Raw genomic sequence first — 21437 nt, forward strand, 5'->3', positions numbered from 1 at the left:
CCCCCCCCCCCCCACCGGGGAGCTGAGCGCTGGCGCGGTGCCACTCGTGCGATGAGCTGGGCAGGTCTCAGCCTCTTGCTTCCTCCTGCCGAATTTCCCTCCGCCCCTTTCCACCCGCATCCAAAACCAGAGGCTGCTGATGTGTCGCAGGCTGAGCCGCGCCGTCCTTTCCTCCCCGCAGGCCCCGGCGGTGGTCTGTCCAGCTGATCAGTGCTCACCCCCGACACGTGTGCACCCATGCACATACACCCCCACACACACACGCGTGTGAGTGTGCACGCTGCTTTCCCTGCCGGCCCGGTGACGTCACTGTGCTCCGAGCCGGCAGCCTGCTCCCCGTCCTCACCTTTTAATAACCAGGGAATTCATTAATAATTGAAATCAACACGCTCCTTTCCAGGGCGGCGGAGTTTTATTAAGGCAGGGGCAGGGAGCTGCCAACCCCTGGCTGCAGCCATTTCCTAAATAACTGCTAGCAGTTAAAATGCAATTAATTCTTTCTTTCTTCTTTTTTTTTTCTTTGAATCGAGGACTCTGCTTTGCTGCAAGAGCAGCAGGGGAGGAGAGGAAGGGGCTCTGGCACTTCCCTGCCGGAGTAAGGGAGCAGGGATTCCTCGGTGAACTCCCTGCTCAGCTCGGCATGGGGACCCCGCGGGGCTGGATCCGGGGAGGGCAGAGATGCTGGCACTCACCAGCAGCAAGGAGATATGCCCGTCCACGCTGCCAGCTGGTGTTTAACAGCGGAGACGTGCAGAACAGGGCAGGAACCCCCAGCCCTGCCTCCCCCCTGCATGCACCGGGGCAAGGGGACAGGACAGACCCGTGCAACAGAGGCTTTGCAGGGCTTTGCTCTCCGGAGACCACAGCCCCAGCTCCCCTCAGTGCAATGAGATGAGCCCCAGGTGGAAATGAGCCTGCTTCTGCCCTGGTCCTTCCATGCCGGGGCCCCTTACCTGATGTTCAGCTGCGTGAGCTTCTCCAGCTCCTGCTCCATGTGCTCCTGCAGCTCCCCTGGGCGCAGCAGCACCTGGCAGATGGGGCAGATCGGGGCCTGGCTGTCGAACAACGTGGCCTTCTTCTTGCCTGTGGGGACACAAGGGGTTGGGAAGCATCAGTGCAAACCAGTCCAGATAAACCATCATCTCCACCACCATCCGCCCTGCCGCAGTCCCCGAACTTGCCAATTCGCCGGCCGCAGGGAACCCCGCAAGCCCAGGGCGGGGCAGGAGGGCGTTAATGCTCTGCCTGCATGGCTGGGGTATCATGTGGGGGTATCAAGTTTGCACCCTGGCAAAGATCTCCTCCAGATGCCCGGCGTGAGTACATGGGGTTTCCTGACCTGATTTCCCTGCTGGGCTGGGCTGGGCTGAGCTGGGTGAAGATGCAGCAGATCTGCAGACATGCCCGGGGTCCAGGGGGATAGTAGGTGGCTCTCTGCAGCCCCGTGGGTTCACTTCCTCGGGCTCCCCTGGCTGCACCCCCCTTGCACATAGCCCGGGGCTGGCTCTCGTTTAGTGTCTGTACAGCGCCTGGCACAGACAGGCTTGCAACGGGGCTCCCGGATGCTCCAATAATACACCCGTAAATCAGAGTGTTCCTGGTGTTCCCACATGCCTCAGTTTCCCCATCTCCACGGCACGGGGAGAGACACCGTGGGGTTAGTTATTACGATGTGTCGTCGCAGCCCCCTCCACCCTGGGACACCATCCTCCTCCCCCTTGCAGCATGGAGGGACATGGCCAAGTCCATACCGAGTGTCGGTGGCAGAGTGGACTGGGACCCGGCAGCCCAGTCCCACCCCCGGTGCCCATCGGGAATCGCTCGGGGCAGGGACTCACTGGACATACCTTGGAGCAATGTGCTCAGACCACAGGGCTCCTCACCCCCTCGCAGGGCAAACCCCGGGACCCCCACATTACACCAGGGGCCTGCTGCCATGTGCTGCGTCAGACCCTAGACCCGTCCTGGACACGGATGGGAGAGCGAATGGGACAGGATCAGGGTTTTACACTGTTACACCCCAGCACTGTGTCCGGATGAGCCCGATCCCTCCTCTGGACACTGAGGGGCCTGGCAGGGACCCGTCTCTGGAGCGAGGCCGATGGGCAGCACTGATATAAAAGCCAATAATGTCCAGCCTGGCCCCATTCCCCGCTGTACTAGCGCAGCCACGCATCGGAGGGCGGCATGAGCCCGGCTCTGGGGAGCGGGGACGAGCTTCGCTGCAGCCCGGAGCCCTCCCAGGATTATTTATTCATGCATCAGATGTAGCTCCAACAGGCCGAACCCCAGCCCAAGGCAGGAAGGGGCCAGAAAGGCACCGGGCAGAAGCCAAAAGGGACCATTTGACGGCTGCACGCTCCAGGGACTCAAGGGACAGCCCCGATCCTAAGAGAAAACATCGGGGCGCGACTGGCTCGGGGCTGGGCAGCGCCTGCCGTGGGGTTTCCCAGGCACCAACCCCACCCCCTGCTGCTTTTTTGGGTGGGGAAACTGAGGCAGAGGAGGAGGCAGCCCCTGGCACTCGGGGCAAGAGGTGGGAACAATCCCGCGGGGTCTGGCTCTAACCACTAGGCTGGCTTCCCTTTGCAGAGCCGAGGAGAGAGCTCCCAGCCCGTCACGCGTGCAGCGCCCAGGCCTCGCTGCTCCAACCGCCAGGCATGACTGCCCTCCTGGCTCGGCCCAGGACCATCCCATGTCCAGGCGCAGCCTCACCCCTCGCAGCGGCCCGCGCGTGCTGACCCCGGCATGCCAGGAATCCCACTTCCCCTTGGAGCCCGTCCACCTTTGTGCAGCGGGGGCCTGAAATAGCCCAGAAGCGTCCCCCCAGCCACTATTTATAGCCCCCGTTCCTGCCGCGAGACAATGCCACGCTCCCAAAATAAACAGGAGGACGGGAAATCCTGCCGGAGCAGCACGCTGCCCTCCGCCCCGGGCTCCCCCGCCCCTGCCCGGGGGCTCGGCGTGGGCACCCCGTGCCGGGGCTTCCTTTCCCATTGCCGCGGCCCGGCTGGCACTGCTCCCGGGTCACCTCGGCTGCGCAGAGAGGTCAGCCCCGAAGCCAAACCCTCCCCTGGAGCCCTGAGAGCGATGGCTGGAGACCAGCTCCGTGCACGCTGCTACCATGGGGGTGGCTGCACTGCCACCAGTGCAATGGGCCGTGTTTTCCAGGGCACCAAGGGATTCAATTTGGCCGCCAAAAGCTCAGGGCAGGCTGCCAGCATGGATCCCCGGTGCTGGTGCAGGCTCTTCCAAGGGGGACGCTGCCCACCCGGGCTCTGCTGCCCAGGCAGGGCCAGAGGTTGCCCGTCCCCAGAGTCAGTCGCAATTGCATCTACGATACCCCCCTGCAGCCGGGCGGTACCAGAGCCCGGGCCGCACTGCTGGAGAGAGGCAGAGACGCGACAACCATGGTCCTTTGGGCACATACAAGCCTAGTCCTTCCCCATCTAGCAGGTGCCAGCGGCTCCCTGCTCTCTCCCCCAAAGCTGCTCCGGATGCGAGCGTATTAGGAGTTGTGTGCGAAGCTCTGGGCTGGCCCTGGGGGTCTCCCCCCGTCCCGTGTTTTCAGTGCTGGGAGTTGGTTTCGGACGGGGAGGCAGAAGGATGAGATGTCCCCATCTCAGCATCAGCCTGACCTGGCTGGGTACCACGGATGCTCTGGGGACCGCATCCATGCGTCTGTACCACATGCCTGCAGAGCCACGTGGCAGGGGTCTGCTGATCCCATCGCCTCTGAAGCAAGTAGGCTCCTGTCTCTTGCAGGGAAAGGGACACGAGTGCCTGGGGTCTAACGAGGATGAGAACCGCTGCTGCAGAGGACGCAGGTGCAGAGAGTGACCCAGCCCCCGTCAAACCCTCCCGGGGACCCACAGGCAAGCGTTAGGGATGTCCCGGGCCCAGTGCCTACGAGAGAAGCCCCTTCCCTTTCCATCCCTGACCTTCTCCCTCTCCGTTTCCAACCCCTGTCCCTCGAAGCCTGCTGCAATCCCCTGGGCTGAAGCCAGCTGCCCCGTGTCACAGCGTGTGGGGGCCGTGGTGGTCCCGTGCCGCGGGGGCCATGCCAAAAGCAGGCAGGCGGCCGGGGAAGTGCTGACACAGCCTCCCTGGAGGCATCGCGGCTGCAGGCACCAGCAACCCCCCATCCGCCCTGGCACATTTCCGCGGCGATTATTTCCATCTGGTGATGGGGCTGGTGTTATTTGTGTACTGATAGCAGATATTGCGGTGACAAGCTGCTTCTCCTCCCCGCTCGGAAAACAATCATCCCCAGCAAGCCTCCTATTAGCTCGGAAATGGCCCGGCGCGCTGGGCTGCCCGTGCCACCGCGCCCTGACAGTAAGTGGTGGGGAAGGGGCTGCTGCGGGCAGAGGGGAGGAAGGTAACGGCAAGGCGGCCGGCGGGGAGATGGCAGCGCGGGGCCTGGGAATAAGGTGACAGAGCAGGGACCATGCACGCGGGGCCTTACGGCAAGGGGCATCTCCCCTCTGATGCCACCAGGATCACTCCACAGCCCAGCCCCTCGTGCAGTCCCTTGCACGCATGCAGAGGGCGTGCAACGTGCACATGGATTAGGTGTCCTGCACCCACCTTCCCAGGTGCAGCAGCTGCACCAGGCACAAGGCAGCGGAGCACCAGGCCAGGGGGGTCCGATGTTGGACTCGATGTTTTTTCGAGGTCCCGTCCAGCCCTTAATTTCTATGATTTTAATTTCTGCGATGTAATCAGAGCTCATCCGGGGAAGCAATTCCAGAAGCCAGCCCCAGCTGGGTGCATGGCCTGAGCCGGTGTCCCGGGACCACGCACCAGGGCAGGCTGGGGTAACGGGCTGGGCAGCAGCTCTGCAGAAAAGGACCTGGGGGGGACAGTGGACAAGAAGATGGACAGGAGCCAGCGGTGTGCCCATGGTGCCAAGAAGGCGACCGGCATCCTGGGCTGCGTGGGCAGGAGTGTTGCCAGCAGGTCAAGGGCAGTGATGCTTTCCCTCTGTTCAGCACTGGGGAGGCCACATCTGGAGTCCGGTGTCCAGCTGTGGCCCCCCACTACAGAAAGGATGTGGACACATTGGAGGGAGTTCACTGGAGGGCAGTGAAAATGGTTGTGGGGCTGGGGGACACGACTGGTGAGGAGAGGCTGAGGGACCTGGGCTGATTTAGTTTGGGGAAGAGAAGACCGAGGGGGATTGAACAGCACCTTCACCTCCCTGCAGGAGGGTGCAAAGAGGATGGAGCTGGGCTGGTCTCAGTGGGGGCAGATGACAGGACAAGGAGCAATGGGCTCAAGCTGCAGCAAGGGAAGGTGAGGTTGGATATTAGGAAAATCCTTCTCGCTAGAAGAGTAGTAAAACACTGGAAAAGGTCACCCAGAGAGGTGGTGGTCTCCATCCTTGGAGGTTTTGAAGACCCGGGTAGACAAAGCCTTGGCCGAGATGATGTACTTGGGGCTGGTCCTGCTTGGAGCAGGGGGTTGCACGAGACGTGACCTCCTGAGCTCCCTTCCCACCCTCATTGTCTGTGGTTCTGTGATTTGCCACGTAGCAAGGCCACATGCACGCTGCGAATGCCGCAGGCCTGCAGGGATGCCCTGCGCCATGCCGCCCCACTCTGCGCGTACCACTCACCGCCCAGGAGCCGCGCAGCATCTGTGCGGCCTTGGGGGAGAGCAAACGAGCACCGCCAAGGGGCAGGGCCCGTCGGCCTGACGTGGCTGCACTGCTTCCAGCCGGGAGGGAGAGTGGTGTCACGTGGCCGAGGGCATCGCCGCTCGGCTCAGCACATTTGCAGGGAGACGCAGCCTCCCAGGCCCCTGCGGCACCAGTGTTTCTGCCCCAGCCGGGAGCCTTGGAAGAGCTTGTCTGGGTTGAAGGATGCTTTGGGGGAGACCACTGGGGAGCCGGACCAGAAGCACCGGCCTCAAGCTGCAGCAGGGGACATCAAAGTTGGAGAAACCTTCTGGCTCTGAGGGTGGTCAAGCACTGGACCAGGATCCCCAGAGACATGGCAATCTCCATCCTCAGGCGTGTCCAGGAGTAGGGTGCACAGACACGTGGCCGGGATGGGTTAATCAGGGTCAATCCTGCCTTGAGCAGGGGGCTGGGCTTGGTCCCAGCCCTGCTTTCCTGTGATCCTATGACGGTCCCAACAGCTGGTCTTGGCACCCCACAAACACGGGAGCGTCCCACCCAGGAGATCCTTTCGGGGCGCCAAGATGGACGATGGCAGAAAGGATGGGGTCACAAGAGCTTTCAACCAGGATCTGTCGTGTCCAGCACCTCGGGTCTCCGTTCTTCGCACCAGAAACGCCGCTCTGGCCTTCTCCCATTGTTGAAACAGGAGTAGCTGCCACTCGCCAAGCTTAACGGGAGGTGCCTGGAGTCTAAAAAGGTTGCAAACCGCTGGCCTGGAAACACGGCAGCACAGCCTAATGCCTTTGCACGGAGACTTTTTAGCAGATGGTCTTTGGAAAGGCGGCACGGCCCAAGCGGCGCGTCTCCAGCCATGCCCAGCACCAGTGGGCAGCGCAGGGCCCGGACCTCCGAGCCCACGCGCCCGATCCACGGTGCCCGCGGCTGCTCGTGGCAGGAGAGAGGAAGACGGATGGAGCCGGGCCATAATTTGAGGACGGGAGCGAGCCTGGACATCCAATCGCTTTACAAATCAGGGGAGAGGCAGCGCGAAGGAGGCGGTGGCGGGGGGTAAGGGGGAGAGGAGTGAAAAGGCCGCGCAGGGAAATGCATCACAATTACTGTCTGAGCTCTAATGAGGAGCCTGTCATGAGGCTGTCATCCTGCGGAAAGCCACCTACTCAGAAAGATTCAATAAAAAAGTAGCAGAGAGATAAAAAAGAGATATATTTCAGCCCTTGCTAATATTCTTTTCATTTGTCCCAGCACAAAATAAGATACTGCACTTAACCGGCTCGGTTAAAATGAAACGGGGGGGGGCGGGGCAGGAGGGAGCAGGCTTGATCAATACCACTAAAAGCCGGGAGACACGGTGATGGAGTGCAATTTTTTTGTCTGTGCTGAAGCCCGGCAGAGGCCCGGGCGGTGTAATTTATGATTCGCACGCATGCCGGCTAACTAGCGCCTGACAAGACAATGAATTCTCGATGAGAGGGAACGCCAGGAGGACAGGGAGAGCGTGGCGGGGAGCCGACGGGAGGAGAGGGGCAGGCCACGGCGCGGTCTCGCCAGCGCCACGCGGGAGCGCCTGCTCCCCTGCCTGTCCCTGCCGCCGGGTCACTGCCTTGCATGGCCTTCCCCCTCCCCGGGCCACGGTGTGAGGGGTGTGGAGCAGACCTGCCTCGCTGGGTGCCAGCTGCAGCCCTCGGCGTCTGCGAGCTCAGAGGAGACGACCCCCCGTCTTCTCCTGCCAGCCGTGCCCGGGATGCTCACGCGCCCGCCCGGCAGCCGTGGGCCCGCCAAGGTCAAGGGCAGCTTTGGCCGGACCCGGACTGCAGAGCCGGGGGCAGCTGGGAAGGGAAACGGCTCCTGGGGAAGCCAGAAACGTTGGGCTCCCGGTCGCACGCTGGTCTTCCACGTGGCCTCGCTAGTGCAAGGGTCCCGCAGCACCCAGTGGCTCGCACCCACGCTAACGGTGCCCTTGGGACTGGTTTAGTGGTGCCCTTAGAACTGGTTTGCGCTGGTTAATAGCACCCTCGGGACTAGTTTGCACTGGTTAGTGGTGTCCTGGGGACCGGTTTGCACTGGTTAGTAGGGCCCTTGGGACTGGTTTGCACTGGTGCCTTTGGGACTGGTTTGCACTGGTTAATGGTGCCTTTGGGACTGGTTTGCATTGGGTAGTGGTGCCCTTGGGACTGGTTTGCACTGGCTAACGGGGCCCTTGGGAGGGCCAGGCTTTGCTGTCCAACAGGCCCATGCCTCTGCAGCCGGGCAAGACTCAGAAGCAGCTGGAGCCGGGATTACAGCCTGCAGGAGGGGGCCGGGCAGCCGGGACGAAGAGACTTGGGGCAGCCGTGGGATGGAAGAGGGGGCTGCCAGGTCAGACGATCCTGTTGGACAGAGCCAGGCAACAGGGGCCTGTGACCTGGGGAAGGAGATGCCATAGCCCTGACTGCGTGGCCCAGGCTGGCACAGAGCACAGCTGCCCCCGGGGCATGACCAGAGGTGCTTGGGTCCCGAGGGGTGTCAGCAAATCCCCCCGCCCGCGATTTCTGACACCCAAGGGCCCTAGGAGCACCCACTCCGTGGCCCAGAAGGTCACGGCTCCCCACCCGTGCCACACTGGTCCCATCCCGAGGGACCTGGGGGGTCCTTTGTCCCGGCAGCTCGACACCTGACTCCGATGGGATCAGGCCCGTCGTGGGGCCCCGCCGGTCTGGACCAGGAGCCCCAGGGCTGCTTCGTCCCTGTGCCAGAATGAGGCCTCCGGGCCCTTCCCCAGCTCCTCCAGCCTCCTCCCCGTGGCTCCCACGCCCCTGACACGGGTGATCCACGGATGCGCCGTCCCTGCCAGGGGCGATGGGGCAGGGGCTTGTCCTGCCTCTCGGCCCCCGGCGCGCGCGGCTCCCCTCCCCTCCTCTCCCCTCCCCACCTGGCGGGTAGGTGGGCGGGCGCGCGGGGGGCACACATCGAAAACACAGATATTGAACTGTCAAAACTATTTCCTACAAGAAAATAGATTCATCAGCTTGCAGCAGGCAGGGTCAATGCCACGCTCCCCCCGCGCCAGCGCCCGCACATGCCGGCGCATACCCAATGCCTCGACGCAGCCCCGGCACTTTAGCTTGTAGCTCAGGGCCCTTAAGTGACTTTGAGAAATGGATAATCGATTATCATTCCACGGGCCTCTCTGCAGATTTATCCGGAGAATGCCGAGCAGCCGGGGCCGCGGAGCAGCCGGGCCGCCTGGCCCAGACGCCCGTCGCCTGCGCTCCCTCCCCGGCTCGGGAAATCGCACCCTGAGCACGGCTGGGTTTAATCCATCAGTACACAATCAATGCACTCTGTAATCAACTCTTGATCACTTAATTTTACACATGTTGGCTGAATCCCTTTGTTTAATCACTAGATCAGGCTGCGCGGTCGCGCGGCCCCCAGCCCCACCGAGCGCGGGCGGGGGCCTTCATTTCACCTTGAGGACAAGCGGTCGTGAATGCAGAGCCGCTGGGAGGGGAAGGAGAGGGGAGCAGGGCAGGGCACAGGGGGACGCAGCGGGAGGAAGGGAGGACTTGAGTTTTCGGGATGTGAGACCCAAAGAAGCTGGCAGGCCAGCCTGGGCATGACCCCTGTCGCAGGGGTCCCTGCATCCCCCCCCACCCCATGGCTGCATTAGTGAAAGGATCTGACAATGCCCATCAGTCCCAGGCTGCGGCTCCTGCCTTGTACCCTGCAGCCCTTTCCCATCTAGCAACCCCAGGAGAGCAGGGGGACGTGACCCCAGGTCAGGATCCCGATCCGGTGCCAGGCTGCTCTGACTGCTCCCACCGTGCAGCCGGGTGCCACCCCCTCTGCGGTCACATCCCCCCATCCAGGGAGCATCTGCGGCAAGCCCCAAGCATCCCCCCGCAAAGCCCCGACGCCTGGGCATCCTGCGCCGGCACACCGCACCGGTACCACTGCCCACAACGAAGCGTGAGAAGCACCCGCTGAGCCCCAAACACTGCCTGTCGAGTGCTGGCAGCTCACGCCCTTCGCATGTGTGGCAGCCCACGTGCTCCAGACATTCACGCGTGCACGGCGAGCTCACGCACAACCGCCCGCCTGCAGCAAGCGGCCAGGCTGGGCAAGCACATGCGCTTGCTCCAGGAGGCTTGCAGCCCGTGTCTGGGAGTGCGCAGGCTTCAAAGAGCCCGCGGGGCGCCCGGCAGAGATCAACACGCTCGGAGGAGGCAGAGCACCAATAAATAACAGGCAGAACAAAAGCTGCGCGGTGCCGCGCCAACCTCTCGCGTGCCCCGGCTGCGCTTCCCCCAGCCCGGAGGGGACCCCCAGTGCAGCGTGCACCAGCGGCAGGGTCCCAAAGCCTGGGGGTTTTAAATAAAATGGCTGGATCAGACAGCGAGCAAGCGCAGGGGGTGATCTGAACCCCTGGCATTTTGCGGGCAGCCCGCGGAAGGGACCCAGGCGCCCTGAGGTCCCCCCAGCCTTGCTATTGCAGCTTGAAGCCTCCCAGTGCCGGGTTAATAAACAGATGATTTTTGGCGGACGTCTCTCCCAAGAGGTCTCCAAAACCCCTTGCTTCTAGTGTGTCCCCTGTGCTGTCAACAGGAGGACATCGGTTATACAAGACGCTCTCTCCGGCTCAGCTTGGGACCCGGGAGAGCCCTGCCGTGCGGCTTGTGGCCCACGGCCCGTGCCAGAAAAGCTTAGTTTGCAAGGACTGGAGTCCCATATGAAGCCGGAGGCCGTACAGCCGGCTCCCTCCTTCCCGGTCATGTTGGGGGAAGAGCTGGCAGCATCCACTGACACGGGGCAGGGAGATGGAGGGGGACGGATGCCTGGGGAGGAAAGGGACACACCCAGGGCCACCCAGCAAGTCAGTGGCGGGGCTGGGACGAGCCCCAGAAGGCGCCCAGCTGCAATAAGGAGAGGCCGCAGCACGGCCAGGGGATGCGCCCTCCAAAACCTTCCCTTAATTGTCCTCTGCGTGCCAGCACAGCCCAGCCCAGCGGCCTGGGATTGTTTTTAGTGAGCGAGGAGGGAGGGAAAAAAAACCAAGGGGAAAAACAACCTGCCAAGGCCTAATTAATATTTAATTTACTGCAAAATGTACTTATTATTTCCAAGTAATTGGCCGACTGCACAGCTGTGACCACTAATGAATAGCAAGAGGGGAGACGGGGCCGGGGTGGCCGGGGCAGGCCGCTCTGTGCCGCTTTCGTGCACTTAATAAGGCAACAGAAACGGCTTTGATCTTTCCACCCCCCTCCCGATCTAAAAATGGTTGCACAGCATCGAGCTTGGACCGGGGTCGCCTTGTTACCGCGGCCCCTTGAACGAGGTGGGAGCCAGGCCTGGCTTTGTCAAAGAGGCTGGCGTTGAAGCACGCCGGGTCTGGCGGCCCCGATCGAGCTATCGGCTCATTGAGTGCCGCGAAGGGCAATGTTTGTGGAGCAGCTAATAGCGCAGCGGCTCGGCCGGCCCGGGCAGGCTTCGCACCAGACCTCCTGGGTTGCAGCAGAGGTTGCAAGAGCAGCTGTGGGGGCCGCACCGGCCTCGTGCCACCCCTCGGACATGCCCGCGGAGACCTCGGGGCTGGGAATGCAAGGCCTGGCCGTGCCCAGAGCCGGTGCCACTTTGAGAAGCTGCTCCTGGTGCACGATGATCGCTCTTTCTTCACCATACAGGGGTGCTGAAGGCGCTGGAGGGGGACCGTACTCTGCCCCTGCCCTGGCCTGATGCCCCTGGCTCGGCTCTCCTGCGGTTGGATCCCAGGGAAGGGGGCAGGATCGGGGCCTCCCGTCTAAGCACTGCTCTGCTTCCTCTCCGCGACACCGATCAAAGCCCTGGCTCTGGCTCCCAGCCTCCCACAGGCGCACAGCAGCAGCAGGACCTCTGGCCAAATTCCTCCAGGGGGTAAATCCAGAGGATGCAAAGAAGGGAGGGGATGGGGAAGGCGCGAGTGGCTCTTGGCACGCGCGCGCTCCTCCACGTCCAAGTGCGTCGCACGGCCCTGCCCGGAGACGCTGCGTCACGACCGCTTCTCCCCACACCCGCCGGGACCTCTGCTCGCCCCGTCGGCTAAACCAAACATGGACTCAGACGCTGTCCTGGGACGAGCGGCGTGATGGCAGGCCGCCACGGCACGCACCGGAGGGGGCCGTGGCAAAGCCCAGAGAGCTATTGAGGGGCTGGAGGGAGTTCAGAGAAGAGCCGCCGGAGCGATCGGGGCTTGGCAGGCTGTCTGGGTCTGTGCGGCTTGGCGCGGGGACAGCGCCAGCACCGGACCTGCCGTGGGGCTCCAGGGCTGTCTGCGCCGATGTCGTGGCTGCTCGGATCAGAGACATCCTCTCGATGGTGCTGGACCTGGGACAAATCACCTCTCGTTGGGTGCAATGGGCAGCATGGAGCAGCTTCCAACTGCCCCGGCGGACGACCTCTGCAGACCCAGGGTAAACCGGGCTAACGGCACTAGTGTCTCCTCACCAGCCCCGAGCACCGCCGGGCAGCCCCATTGCTGGCAGCTTTGCAGCAACAGACGCTGCAGGTAGTGGGAGATCACGGCATCAGCACCCCCCACCCCAGTGCAGCTGACGGGGAAGGTCCCTGCAACTCCTTGCCCCCTGCACACGTGCACGCGGCCGTCTGGTGGCACTGCTCCAACGCGCCCAAAGCCCCTGCTTGCTAGATGAAGGGTCCGCGGGGAGGGACGGCTGTCCCAGGGCAGCTCTAGGGCTACGGTTCCCAAAAGATGCAAGCTCCGAATAGTGGCACAGAGCGTCCCGATGCAGCCAGGAGCAGAAGCACCATCACACGCAGGCTGCCTGCACCCATCGGCACGGCCTCCGGTACAAGAGGAGGTGCGTCCTAGTCCATTTGGCTTCCAGGAGATTTATAAATGCCCCCTGGGTACTTACTTGAGCTTGCAATGAAGCAAACAAGCTCCCCGCGGGGCGACAAGGCTCTCTCTGTGCCCTTGGGGAACATCAGGCTTTTTTGTTCAGAGGATGCTTTTAAGGACTAAACACGGCAAACGAAACCGAGCTGTCCCAACACCCGTCTGGAGCAGGGCCCAGGGTGCTCGGTCAGGGGCAAAGGGGTGTAAACTATGAAGCACGTGGCCAGGTACAGGGGAGCACTCCCGCTCGTGCTAATGGCAGCAGGAAACGGCACGTGCACCCAACGGCCCCTCGGGAGGGTTGCAGGGAGCGCCGGACAGAGCCGGGTCGGCGCAAAGCGCTGGAGCCAAACAGAGCCCTTCCTGCCAGGCAGACGGGACAGAGCAGGACACGGGCAAAGAGGACGGGAGAAGCTGGGAGGCATCCAGCTGAGCCCTGCGAGGTGTCTTAGGGGCCCAAGCTCCTCAGGGGATCCAGTCCCCACTGGGAAAGCCAGCCGGGGGGCGAGGGCATGCAGCGGAGGTGCTCCTACTAGATCCAACAGCAGGCAGACACGGGCACGCACACATGTGCGCACTCGTACATGCATGCATGTCTGCATGCGTATATGCATGCAGAGAGGTATAGACACAACCGCACACATGTGCACATACATGCATACACATATGCATACACACGTATAGCTTGCTATAAATTATTTACCAACTATTTAAGTTGGTCTAACAAAAGATATCAGATTCACCCACAGAACCTTGTCTGCCTTTGTCCTTAGACCAACCCTCCACAACCTATGCACATATATGCACATATGCATACACCTATCCACACATGGGTGCACACGTATACACGCAGGCACACAAAGGTGAGCACACATACATGCATTCAGATATGCACACACCCCTCCACACATGCACGTGGGCATGCACATCAGCCTGCTATGCACGCGTGCGCACACACACACGGAGCATACTGCCAACCCCACAGCAGAACCATAAAGGACCCATGCAGGACTCATGCGGTGGAGACACGTGCGAGTCGTCCTGGCTGCGGGCAGAGTGCAGCACTCAGCCCCGGGTCCTGCCCTGGCTGGTTTGGGGGACAGGAACGATTGCCAAGGCAGCGACAGCCCTCGGCTGCCCCCAGCCCCCCAGCACAGAAACCGCACCCCTCCTCTGCTGGTGTCGCTGGCTGGCCCCGAACGGTGGCGCTACCAGAAATCCTTCCCTTGCCTTGACAGCGGCTCTCGATGCATCGAGATTCCCGCCGCGTTTCTGAAGCCTGGCACTCGACCGGCGCCTCCCGGGCGATGTGAAGGACCCTCCCAGCATCCCAGGGAGGCAGGCAGCACCATCCTGATGCTACCAGCAGGGAAACTGAGGCAGCAAGAAGAGCAGTGGATGGGGGTCATGGGGGACTTAGGCTGAGTTCCTGCCTCTGCTACTGACTCCCTGTGCGACCCTTGGGTCAGGCCCTTCATCTCCCTCCTCTCTGGTCCCCCGGCCACGAACAAGGACCACGTACGTAAGCACCCGGGGGGCAGAGACCTGCTCACCCTGCTGGGACAACCAGTCTGCTGAAGGACCATGACCCTTCCCCAGGCCGCTGCACCAGCTGCCCAAAGACCCCAGGAGTCCTGGCTCCAGCTCCCCAGCCCTCCTGACCCCACCTCTCTTCATGCCTAAGAGGGGCCACAGCCACGTGTAGCCACGGGCAAAGCCAGCCGTGGTCCCGGCTTGGTGGCTGGGAGGGGCAGGGGGAGATGCCGAGGTTTTCCCAGTCGCCAGCCTGGCATCTCCCCCTGCCCGCAGTAAACAGAAAGGCCTCACCCCAGGGGACCGAACCTCTGCCGAGATACAGGCGCTTTGATGGAGAAATATAAATGTCTCCATCTCGGCGGCCGCTGCCTTGGCCCTAAACCCGAATGGCGGAGCTGATTGTTGGGTTCGATTTGTCCAACTCCGAGCCTGGGAAGTTTGGGCAGCTTCATGGACTGTGTTTTATGGAACCTCTCAGCAACCCTCCATAAAAAATGTATTAGATTAGTAATCTGAGTCCCAAACGACCAATTTGAAACGATTGCTTTCTTATGATTTTTCTGAAAGTGCCTGTTTCGTGAGGAATTGCTGGAAAAATCAGGCACGGGTTTTAGAGACAATGGTAACGGCACATGGGGGGAGGGGGCACGTTTGCTTAATTGTTATATAAAAAAATCCCTCCCACGCTCCATCTGCAGTGGCCTGGGTGACGCTAACCCTGCTCCAGATAATGCCGAGTCCCTATGCAGTGCCCTGAGGGCTTGGCAAAGGGGTGGCTGGACCACCCAGAGGGGAAACTGAGGCACAGAGCCCGTGCCTCTTGCTCCTGTGAGCTCCCAATGCCCCTTTCCTCCCAGCACGGGTCCAGCCCCCTGGTGCCTAAACCATCAACTCCACCGCATCTGGTGACAACGGGCTCCACCCTTTAATGCCACCCTGGGGGGAAAAGACCTGCCTCGTGTTCATTTTAAACTTATTACTGTGCAGTTTCACTTTGTGCCCCCCAGTCCTTGCCCATCGGGGCATGGATGCTGCCCGGGGGCCACGGGTGCGGTAGCAGACAGAAATCAAGTGCTTATTAAGTGCCTACAAGAGACTCTCCCTGCAAAGCACTCAGGATGTGCACGCAGGCGCAGCCCCGCACGTGCTGACACGCGCATGGAGACCGCGTGTGCATTGCTGCACCCCGGAGTGACAGTCCCCTTGCAGCGCCCGGGGGGAAGGCAAAGTGGGAATGTCTGTATTTTGCAAGCTGTCATCATTAACGGCACCGGCGCGACGGTCTCGCCTGGCCACGGCTCCGAGGGAAGCCACGTTTTAAGAAGAGCAACTTCTTCCCAGCCGAGGGAAACGTGGCGTCACTGGAGAGGTGACAATCCTGATTTGAGCCTTTAGCAAAATAATCCCTGTTTTGCCTTGGTAATGAATGGGCTTTTTGCAAGAGAGAATCCATTATAGCCAAGGGAGCTGGCACAGGGGTCCGTGAGCCACTTCCATCAATTGCTAGAAGATTTATATGTAAATATGTTAATGGCACTATTAATAATTTAATGGGGGCACGGCAAGCGGTGTTTACATAATAAATATGATTAAGCGTTTCCCTTGAATGAAGTTGCTGAACTGTCAGGCTCCCCTCGCTTATTATCCCCGTGGCTTTCAAATGTTAATCGCGCAACCGGAGAGAAGGGGCCCCAGCCACGCCGGACTGAAGACACGGCGGACCCATCACGGAGCGCCGTCCTTCGAAACACGTGGGGCAGGGCACGGGGTGGGAAGGAGCTGCAGCATGGCGGGATTTCTTTGATCGGTTCTGTACCATGGTAAATCTGGCCTGAGGAGCTGGGATTTATCCCTTGCTGCATGACCATATCTTAAACAAGTGCCTCAGTGTTCACATCTGCTGAATGGGGTTAATAAAACCAATCTCCTCTATAAGGAGCAGTGTGCACAGGGGCCAGAGGAAGATGCTGATGACCGGGATGGAGCAATCCCCAGGCCCCCAGGAAGGAGGGAAGTATCGGCCAAACACAGCCTAGCAGGCTCTTGCATCGCTCCCAGGTCTTGGCGGAGCCCCTCCAATGCATGTATTCTGCAGGGAGAGCCGGCGGCCGGTTCCTCGAGCTGCCTTGGGCTGCTCGGACAGCCGTCCAGGACCCTGCCGCCAGGGAGGCAACCGCCCGGAGAACCACCGCCAAGGAGGACCTGTGCTCCAGGCCGGTGCGGGAGAGAAGGGGTTAATTTAAACGCACCGCGAGGCCAATCTTGTCAAGGTGTCAAACGATAATTTTATATTAGGCCCTGTAATAGTTACTAGAGTTTTACTACAATAACTACGTGTCCAAGCAGAGTTTAATGAGAAAATCTATAGTTTTGCTATGGTATTTTCTCTTAGTTTGCATAAGTCCCTGAACACAACCCAGTAAAGCTCTTGACCCGAGATAATAAAAAGGTGATAAAACAGAGCTGTAAAAACCAGCTTATATATATATATTTTTAAACAGCCACTACAAAATTATGGATCGTTTCCACCAGATAAGAGAAAAACAACACAAAAAGTCTCTCCGGGCAGGATTCACGTCGAGGCACCGGGGGATGAATAAAAATGACAGGGCCAGAGGTGGGGTCCTGATCCTGCCTCGTGGAGCTCACGGGGATTTCAGGTCTGGGGAGGGGGCTGCCTTGGGGCGTCTCCTACAGGGTTGGGAGAGGGAAGGGTCTGAGAACCAGATCTGCAGGGACACCGGGAAACGTGACTGTCTGGGGACAACCGCCCATGTCAGCTTGTGCAAACTCCAGGAGACGTGCAGGGGGATGTCTGTGTGCACATACGTGTGTGTGTGTGTGTGTGTGTGTGTGTGCGTGTGTGTGTGTGTGCACGCATGATGCAAAGGGCAGAAGTGTGCATCTCCAACTGGACAGGCTGCTAAAGACAGCAGGAGTAGGTGGCAGGGTGCGTGCAATGCGGCCCCCCATGAAAGGCTTGCTGCAGGAGCAGGGACGGCCAGGGGAGCTGCTCTGGATGCTGGCGTGTGACACGGCTATGACACACGTGGGCGTGCGTGCACTCTGGAGACAGAGCAAAGTGCTCTGCTCAAATGGATCACCTTTGAGGATCAGGTCTGCATCTCGGGGGAGACGACCCGTTTGCAGATTTGTGGTGAAAAAGTTGGAAGATGCGCAGCACAGAGGGGCCGGCGTGGGGTCCCTCCTCGCCCTCCGAGACGGGAAAGAGCGGAGCCAGAAGTTAACCCCGATCCCGTCCCCGCAGTTGGTTCCTTCCGTTGAAAAATGAGATTTTTAAGGGATAAATGAAAACTAAGCTGCAGACTCTCGGGGTCCGGACACGGCTTTTTGCTGCTAGTGTTAGTGGGAGCAGAGTGCCGGGGGTCGCGAGCCGGGGGGTTTGTGTCTCTCGGGGCTGGGTCCCTGTCCTGATGCTCAGCCTGAACATGGGAATTGCCACGTCCTGGCCCGTTGTGCCCCATCTCCAGTGTCACGCGACGGCAGAGAGCGGAGGTTGAAGGGAGAGAGACTGGGGCTGAGCAGGGTTTTCCCCCTTGCAGCCTCCAGCATCAGAATCGTGCCCCTCTCTCCCGTGCTCGATAGCTCCTGGTGCCCCTTTCCTCCGAGCCCGTGTCCAGTCCCTTGATGGATCTGGCCACGCTCTCGGCTGCCACCACATCTGGCGGCCACGAGCCCCACCCTTGAATGCCGCGCCAGGGGAAAAAGACCTGCCTGGTGCTGGTTTTAATTTAAACCGATGGCCTGCTCATTCCACACAATAAACCCTACTTTTTGTGGGGTGAGAGAGTCCATACTAAACCCCTACTGAACTTCTCATCCCCATCTTGCACTTTGCAAGCCCCTTGCTCCCGCTCCCCCCGGCTCTGTATGACCGTGCCTCTCTGAAGACAACCCAGCTGCCCAGCGCTGCATTTCCCCCTTCGCCGGCCACCAGCTTAGATCACTGAGCTATGGTGGAGCGAGAGGACCTGCATGTCCTGCGCCAGAGCAGGCTGCCCCCAGGGCTTGGGGGCTCTGTGATGCATATGACGGTGCCTTGTCATATGCCTCCCGGGGTCCCTATGGGTCTGGAAATTTGGCAGTGGGGGAGTTATCGTGCCCTGCCCCGTCGCATTCAGCCCGGCACTACTGATCCCAACGCCAAGGTGTTGGTCTCGGGTGCTTGCGACAGGGATCCCGAAGGCCCTTGTGCTGCAAATCCTCTGTGCAAACGGAGACTCCCAGGGAAGGGGGTTGCACTGCCCAGGCCGTGCGGTGAATGCAAGGCAGAGTGTGGGACCCATCTGGCCTGAGCCTCCAAGCTGCTGGGAAGCCTGCTGCGGGGACGCGTATCGCTGCGGGCAAGCCCGCCGTTCGAGGCTGAGCTCTGCCACAGCTCCTCTATGGGTCTCGAGGTGAGCGAAGAGTCCAGGCCTCGAGCCCAGGCTCTCCGTGTCAGCGGCTGTTGCCTCGAGGTTGTGAAATCCTTGGAGCATCTCCTCTGGCCGCCGCGAGACCTCAGGCCGTTACTACGCAGCCCGCTTGTTTCGGGGATGTCAGGCATCTGCACCCAGTGTCCGGTCCGGCGCGGTGGGTGTTTGAGGAGCGCCCACTCTGGGCTGGGAACGCTGGCTGGCGTTTGTGTCGCGATCTTCAAATCATAGAAATCACAGAATCAAAGGAAATGAGGGTTGAAGGGAGCTCAGGAGTCGCATCTAGTCCAACCCTTGCTCCAAGCAGGACGAGCCCCAACTACATCATCCCAGCCAAGGGTTTTGTCTACCTGGGTCCTAAACACGTCCAAGGATGGAGACTTCACTCGCTGGGGAGCCTGTCCCAGACAAATCCCTCCGAGGAGGCTGTTCCCTGCAAAAGCCTGGGGTCCAGCTCTGTCTCTGAGCCCCCCGGCACAGGGGGCCTGGACATGGGGCGCATCTTCCACTTCCCTCATCGGGGCACCGGGACTGGGCACCCAGGTGTAGAGAGGGCCTTGTCGGGTGGATGCAAAGACGACCCCGGGAGGCTCTCGGGCTCCCCATGCCTCAGTTTCCCCCTCTAAAAAATGGGGGTAACTGGAAGGAGTGACAGCTGTCCGGACACCTGCGCATCCAGTCGCAGCAGCACGTGGCGCGGAGCTCTCTCGCCCAGCCGCACGGCGAGCGCAATCCCTCCGTCCCAGCCGGGCCGGGGGAGACGGGCAGCGCCGAGCCCCCCGCGCCAGCGGTTCCTCCCGGCTGGGCCTGCCTGGCAGGCTCCTGGATCTCTGTCACCTTGCCAGCTCCGGCTGTCCCTCTCGCGGTCCCCCATCAATCAGCCGCAACGGGGATGATGTGTTAATGTTTTTCCTATAGACAGACACATTATGTTTCCACGCTGCCTCTGCACACGCCGTGTTTACGCCCCTTCTCCCTCCGGGGAGTAAATCAACCAAATTGATGCGAGCCATGATTAATTGTGTATCTCGCACCAATCTTTTACCCAGTCCCTCACTCGGGCAGGCTCTCTCCCCCCCGCCCCAGCCCCGGCCCCGGCAAACGGGGGAAAAGGAGCCCGTGCTCCCCCTCGTGCGCTTTGACGGATAGACCCTGCCCGGGACGCAGCGAGATAAATTTGAAAGGCCTGTGCCGAGCTGTCAGCGTTAAAGATGATGAATGGGGGAGGTGAGGCAGGCGGGCCCCGCCGCGCGCGGCGTAATGGATAAGGTTCCCGCGGAATGGATGCGTGCCCGGCGCTTCGGCGTTAATCTCCGGGCGCCGTCGAGGTGCCGCCGACTGATAACAAGGAAATAGGAATGACAACAATTTTTAGCCGAGAGATTCTTCACAAAAATGCCAGCCCGCTGGAGGGCTGACAGCCCCTGATTGAGCGGGCGCGGAGGGAGGGGGCGGCCGCCGCCTCCCCTGCAAAAGATGGATCATTTCATTCCCCGCCTGACCATCTGCATTTATTATCATTTCCCCTCATTCCACCTCGCCAAGGGGCTTGTCAGCACCGTTTCTCTTCCGCCCCGCGGCTGACGGGACCCGAGCCAGGCACAGGACCCTGCCCGGCAGGAAGGCAGGTCGGGGCGGAACGGAGAAATCACAGGGCACGGAAATCACGGGGCTGCGGGTCGGCCTCTGCCCGAGGCAGGATCAGCCCTGTGCAAACCCCCCATACAGGTGTCTCGCTGACCCGCGTCCAAACAACCTTCACACCCGAGTGCCAGGCGCCGTGCCCGAAACATCGCACCAGGCACGGCCGGGGAAGACGGCCCTGCCTGTGTCCTCGCTGGCACGACCGGGAGGAGTCGGTAACACCACGCTCAAGGGACCCAAAGAAGTGGACCGTGCCCCACTGCAGAAAGCCCAGCGCGCTGCCGGTCGGACCCGGGGGTCAAACCCCTTCCTGACTCCACGTCAGGCAACTGGACCCACCCTGCGCCTAGGGGCACGACCCTCGAACCTGGGACCGCCGACATTTCCGAATCCTAGCTGGAGCACCCTAGCTGGACGGCCCGGACGCAGTCCTCAGCCGTGTGAGACAGGCGGACAGACAAATGGATGGATGCCCAGGCAGACAGCCAGACAAATACATACATACCTACTAGTCTACAAGGTGCAACTCTACAGAGATAGAGAGATAGATAGGGACAGTGCTGCCAATGTAAAGGTATACTAGATAGAGAGATAGACAGACAGACGGACAGATGGGTGGGTGGGTCAGTGGCTGGCAGTCAGGATGGACAGACAGACCGATAGACAGGGTTTAAGTGGGAGATAAGTGGGATCGAAGTGCAATGATGGGGCAGGTTTGGGGCAAGGACAGCCGCCCCCGCCAGCCCCGGCCCTGGCCATGCTGTTGACTCCCTTGAGGTCACACTGCTCCCCCGATGTCCGAATTTGTCCCTGGGGCTGGAAGAGGACGCCGTGCTGGGTCATGAGCTCTCGAGACCTTCCCAGGCATCCCGGCAGACCCGAGAGCCACTGTCCGGGCCAAGCTCAGGGCACCCCGGACATGCCGGATAGAAGAAGTGTCCCTGAGTCTGCTGGCAGCCCGTGTCCATCCGACCGGGTGTCGTGCACCGAGCATCGTAGAGCACCGGACCTCCACGGCGCACGTATGGGCGGCGTGCGGTGAGCACTCATGGCACAGGCAGGCGTGCAACCATCATTAAACTGCCCCCATCCTACCCCAGTAGGCAACCCCTGCACCCAGTGCAAGCCAGTTTGACCAGGGAGGAAATCCCTTCCTGCCCCCACTGCCACGTGGGTCTGACCCCGAGCACAGGGGCAAGACCCTCGAGCCGGGACCCCGCAGGGCTGGTCCCAGCAGGAGCTCTTTCCTAGCCCCGCGTCAACCCTTTGATCTTTGCCGTCCCGCCCCCCCACCCCGCAA

At 61.1% G+C, this 21437-nt stretch overlaps 1 protein-coding gene across 6 annotated transcripts in view; it reads right to left on the bottom strand.

Annotated features, from left to right (window-relative positions):
- RNF220 (ring finger protein 220) overlaps nucleotides 1–21437 on the bottom strand; it is a 241196-nt gene that overhangs the window by 96127 nt on the left and 123632 nt on the right. For all 6 annotated transcript variants that reach the window (XM_019501425.1, XM_019501422.1, XM_019501424.1 and 3 more), the window contains exon 2: nucleotides 954–1083. In XM_019501425.1, coding sequence (XP_019356970.1) covers nucleotides 954–1083 — 130 coding nt within the window. The remainder of the gene's footprint in view (nucleotides 1–953; nucleotides 1084–21437) is intronic.

The sequence above is a fragment of the Gavialis gangeticus genome, unplaced genomic scaffold (assembly GCF_001723915.1).
Source record: "Gavialis gangeticus isolate Ggan-Ray unplaced genomic scaffold, GavGan_comp1, whole genome shotgun sequence".
Lineage (NCBI taxonomy): Eukaryota > Metazoa > Chordata > Crocodylia > Gavialidae > Gavialis > Gavialis gangeticus.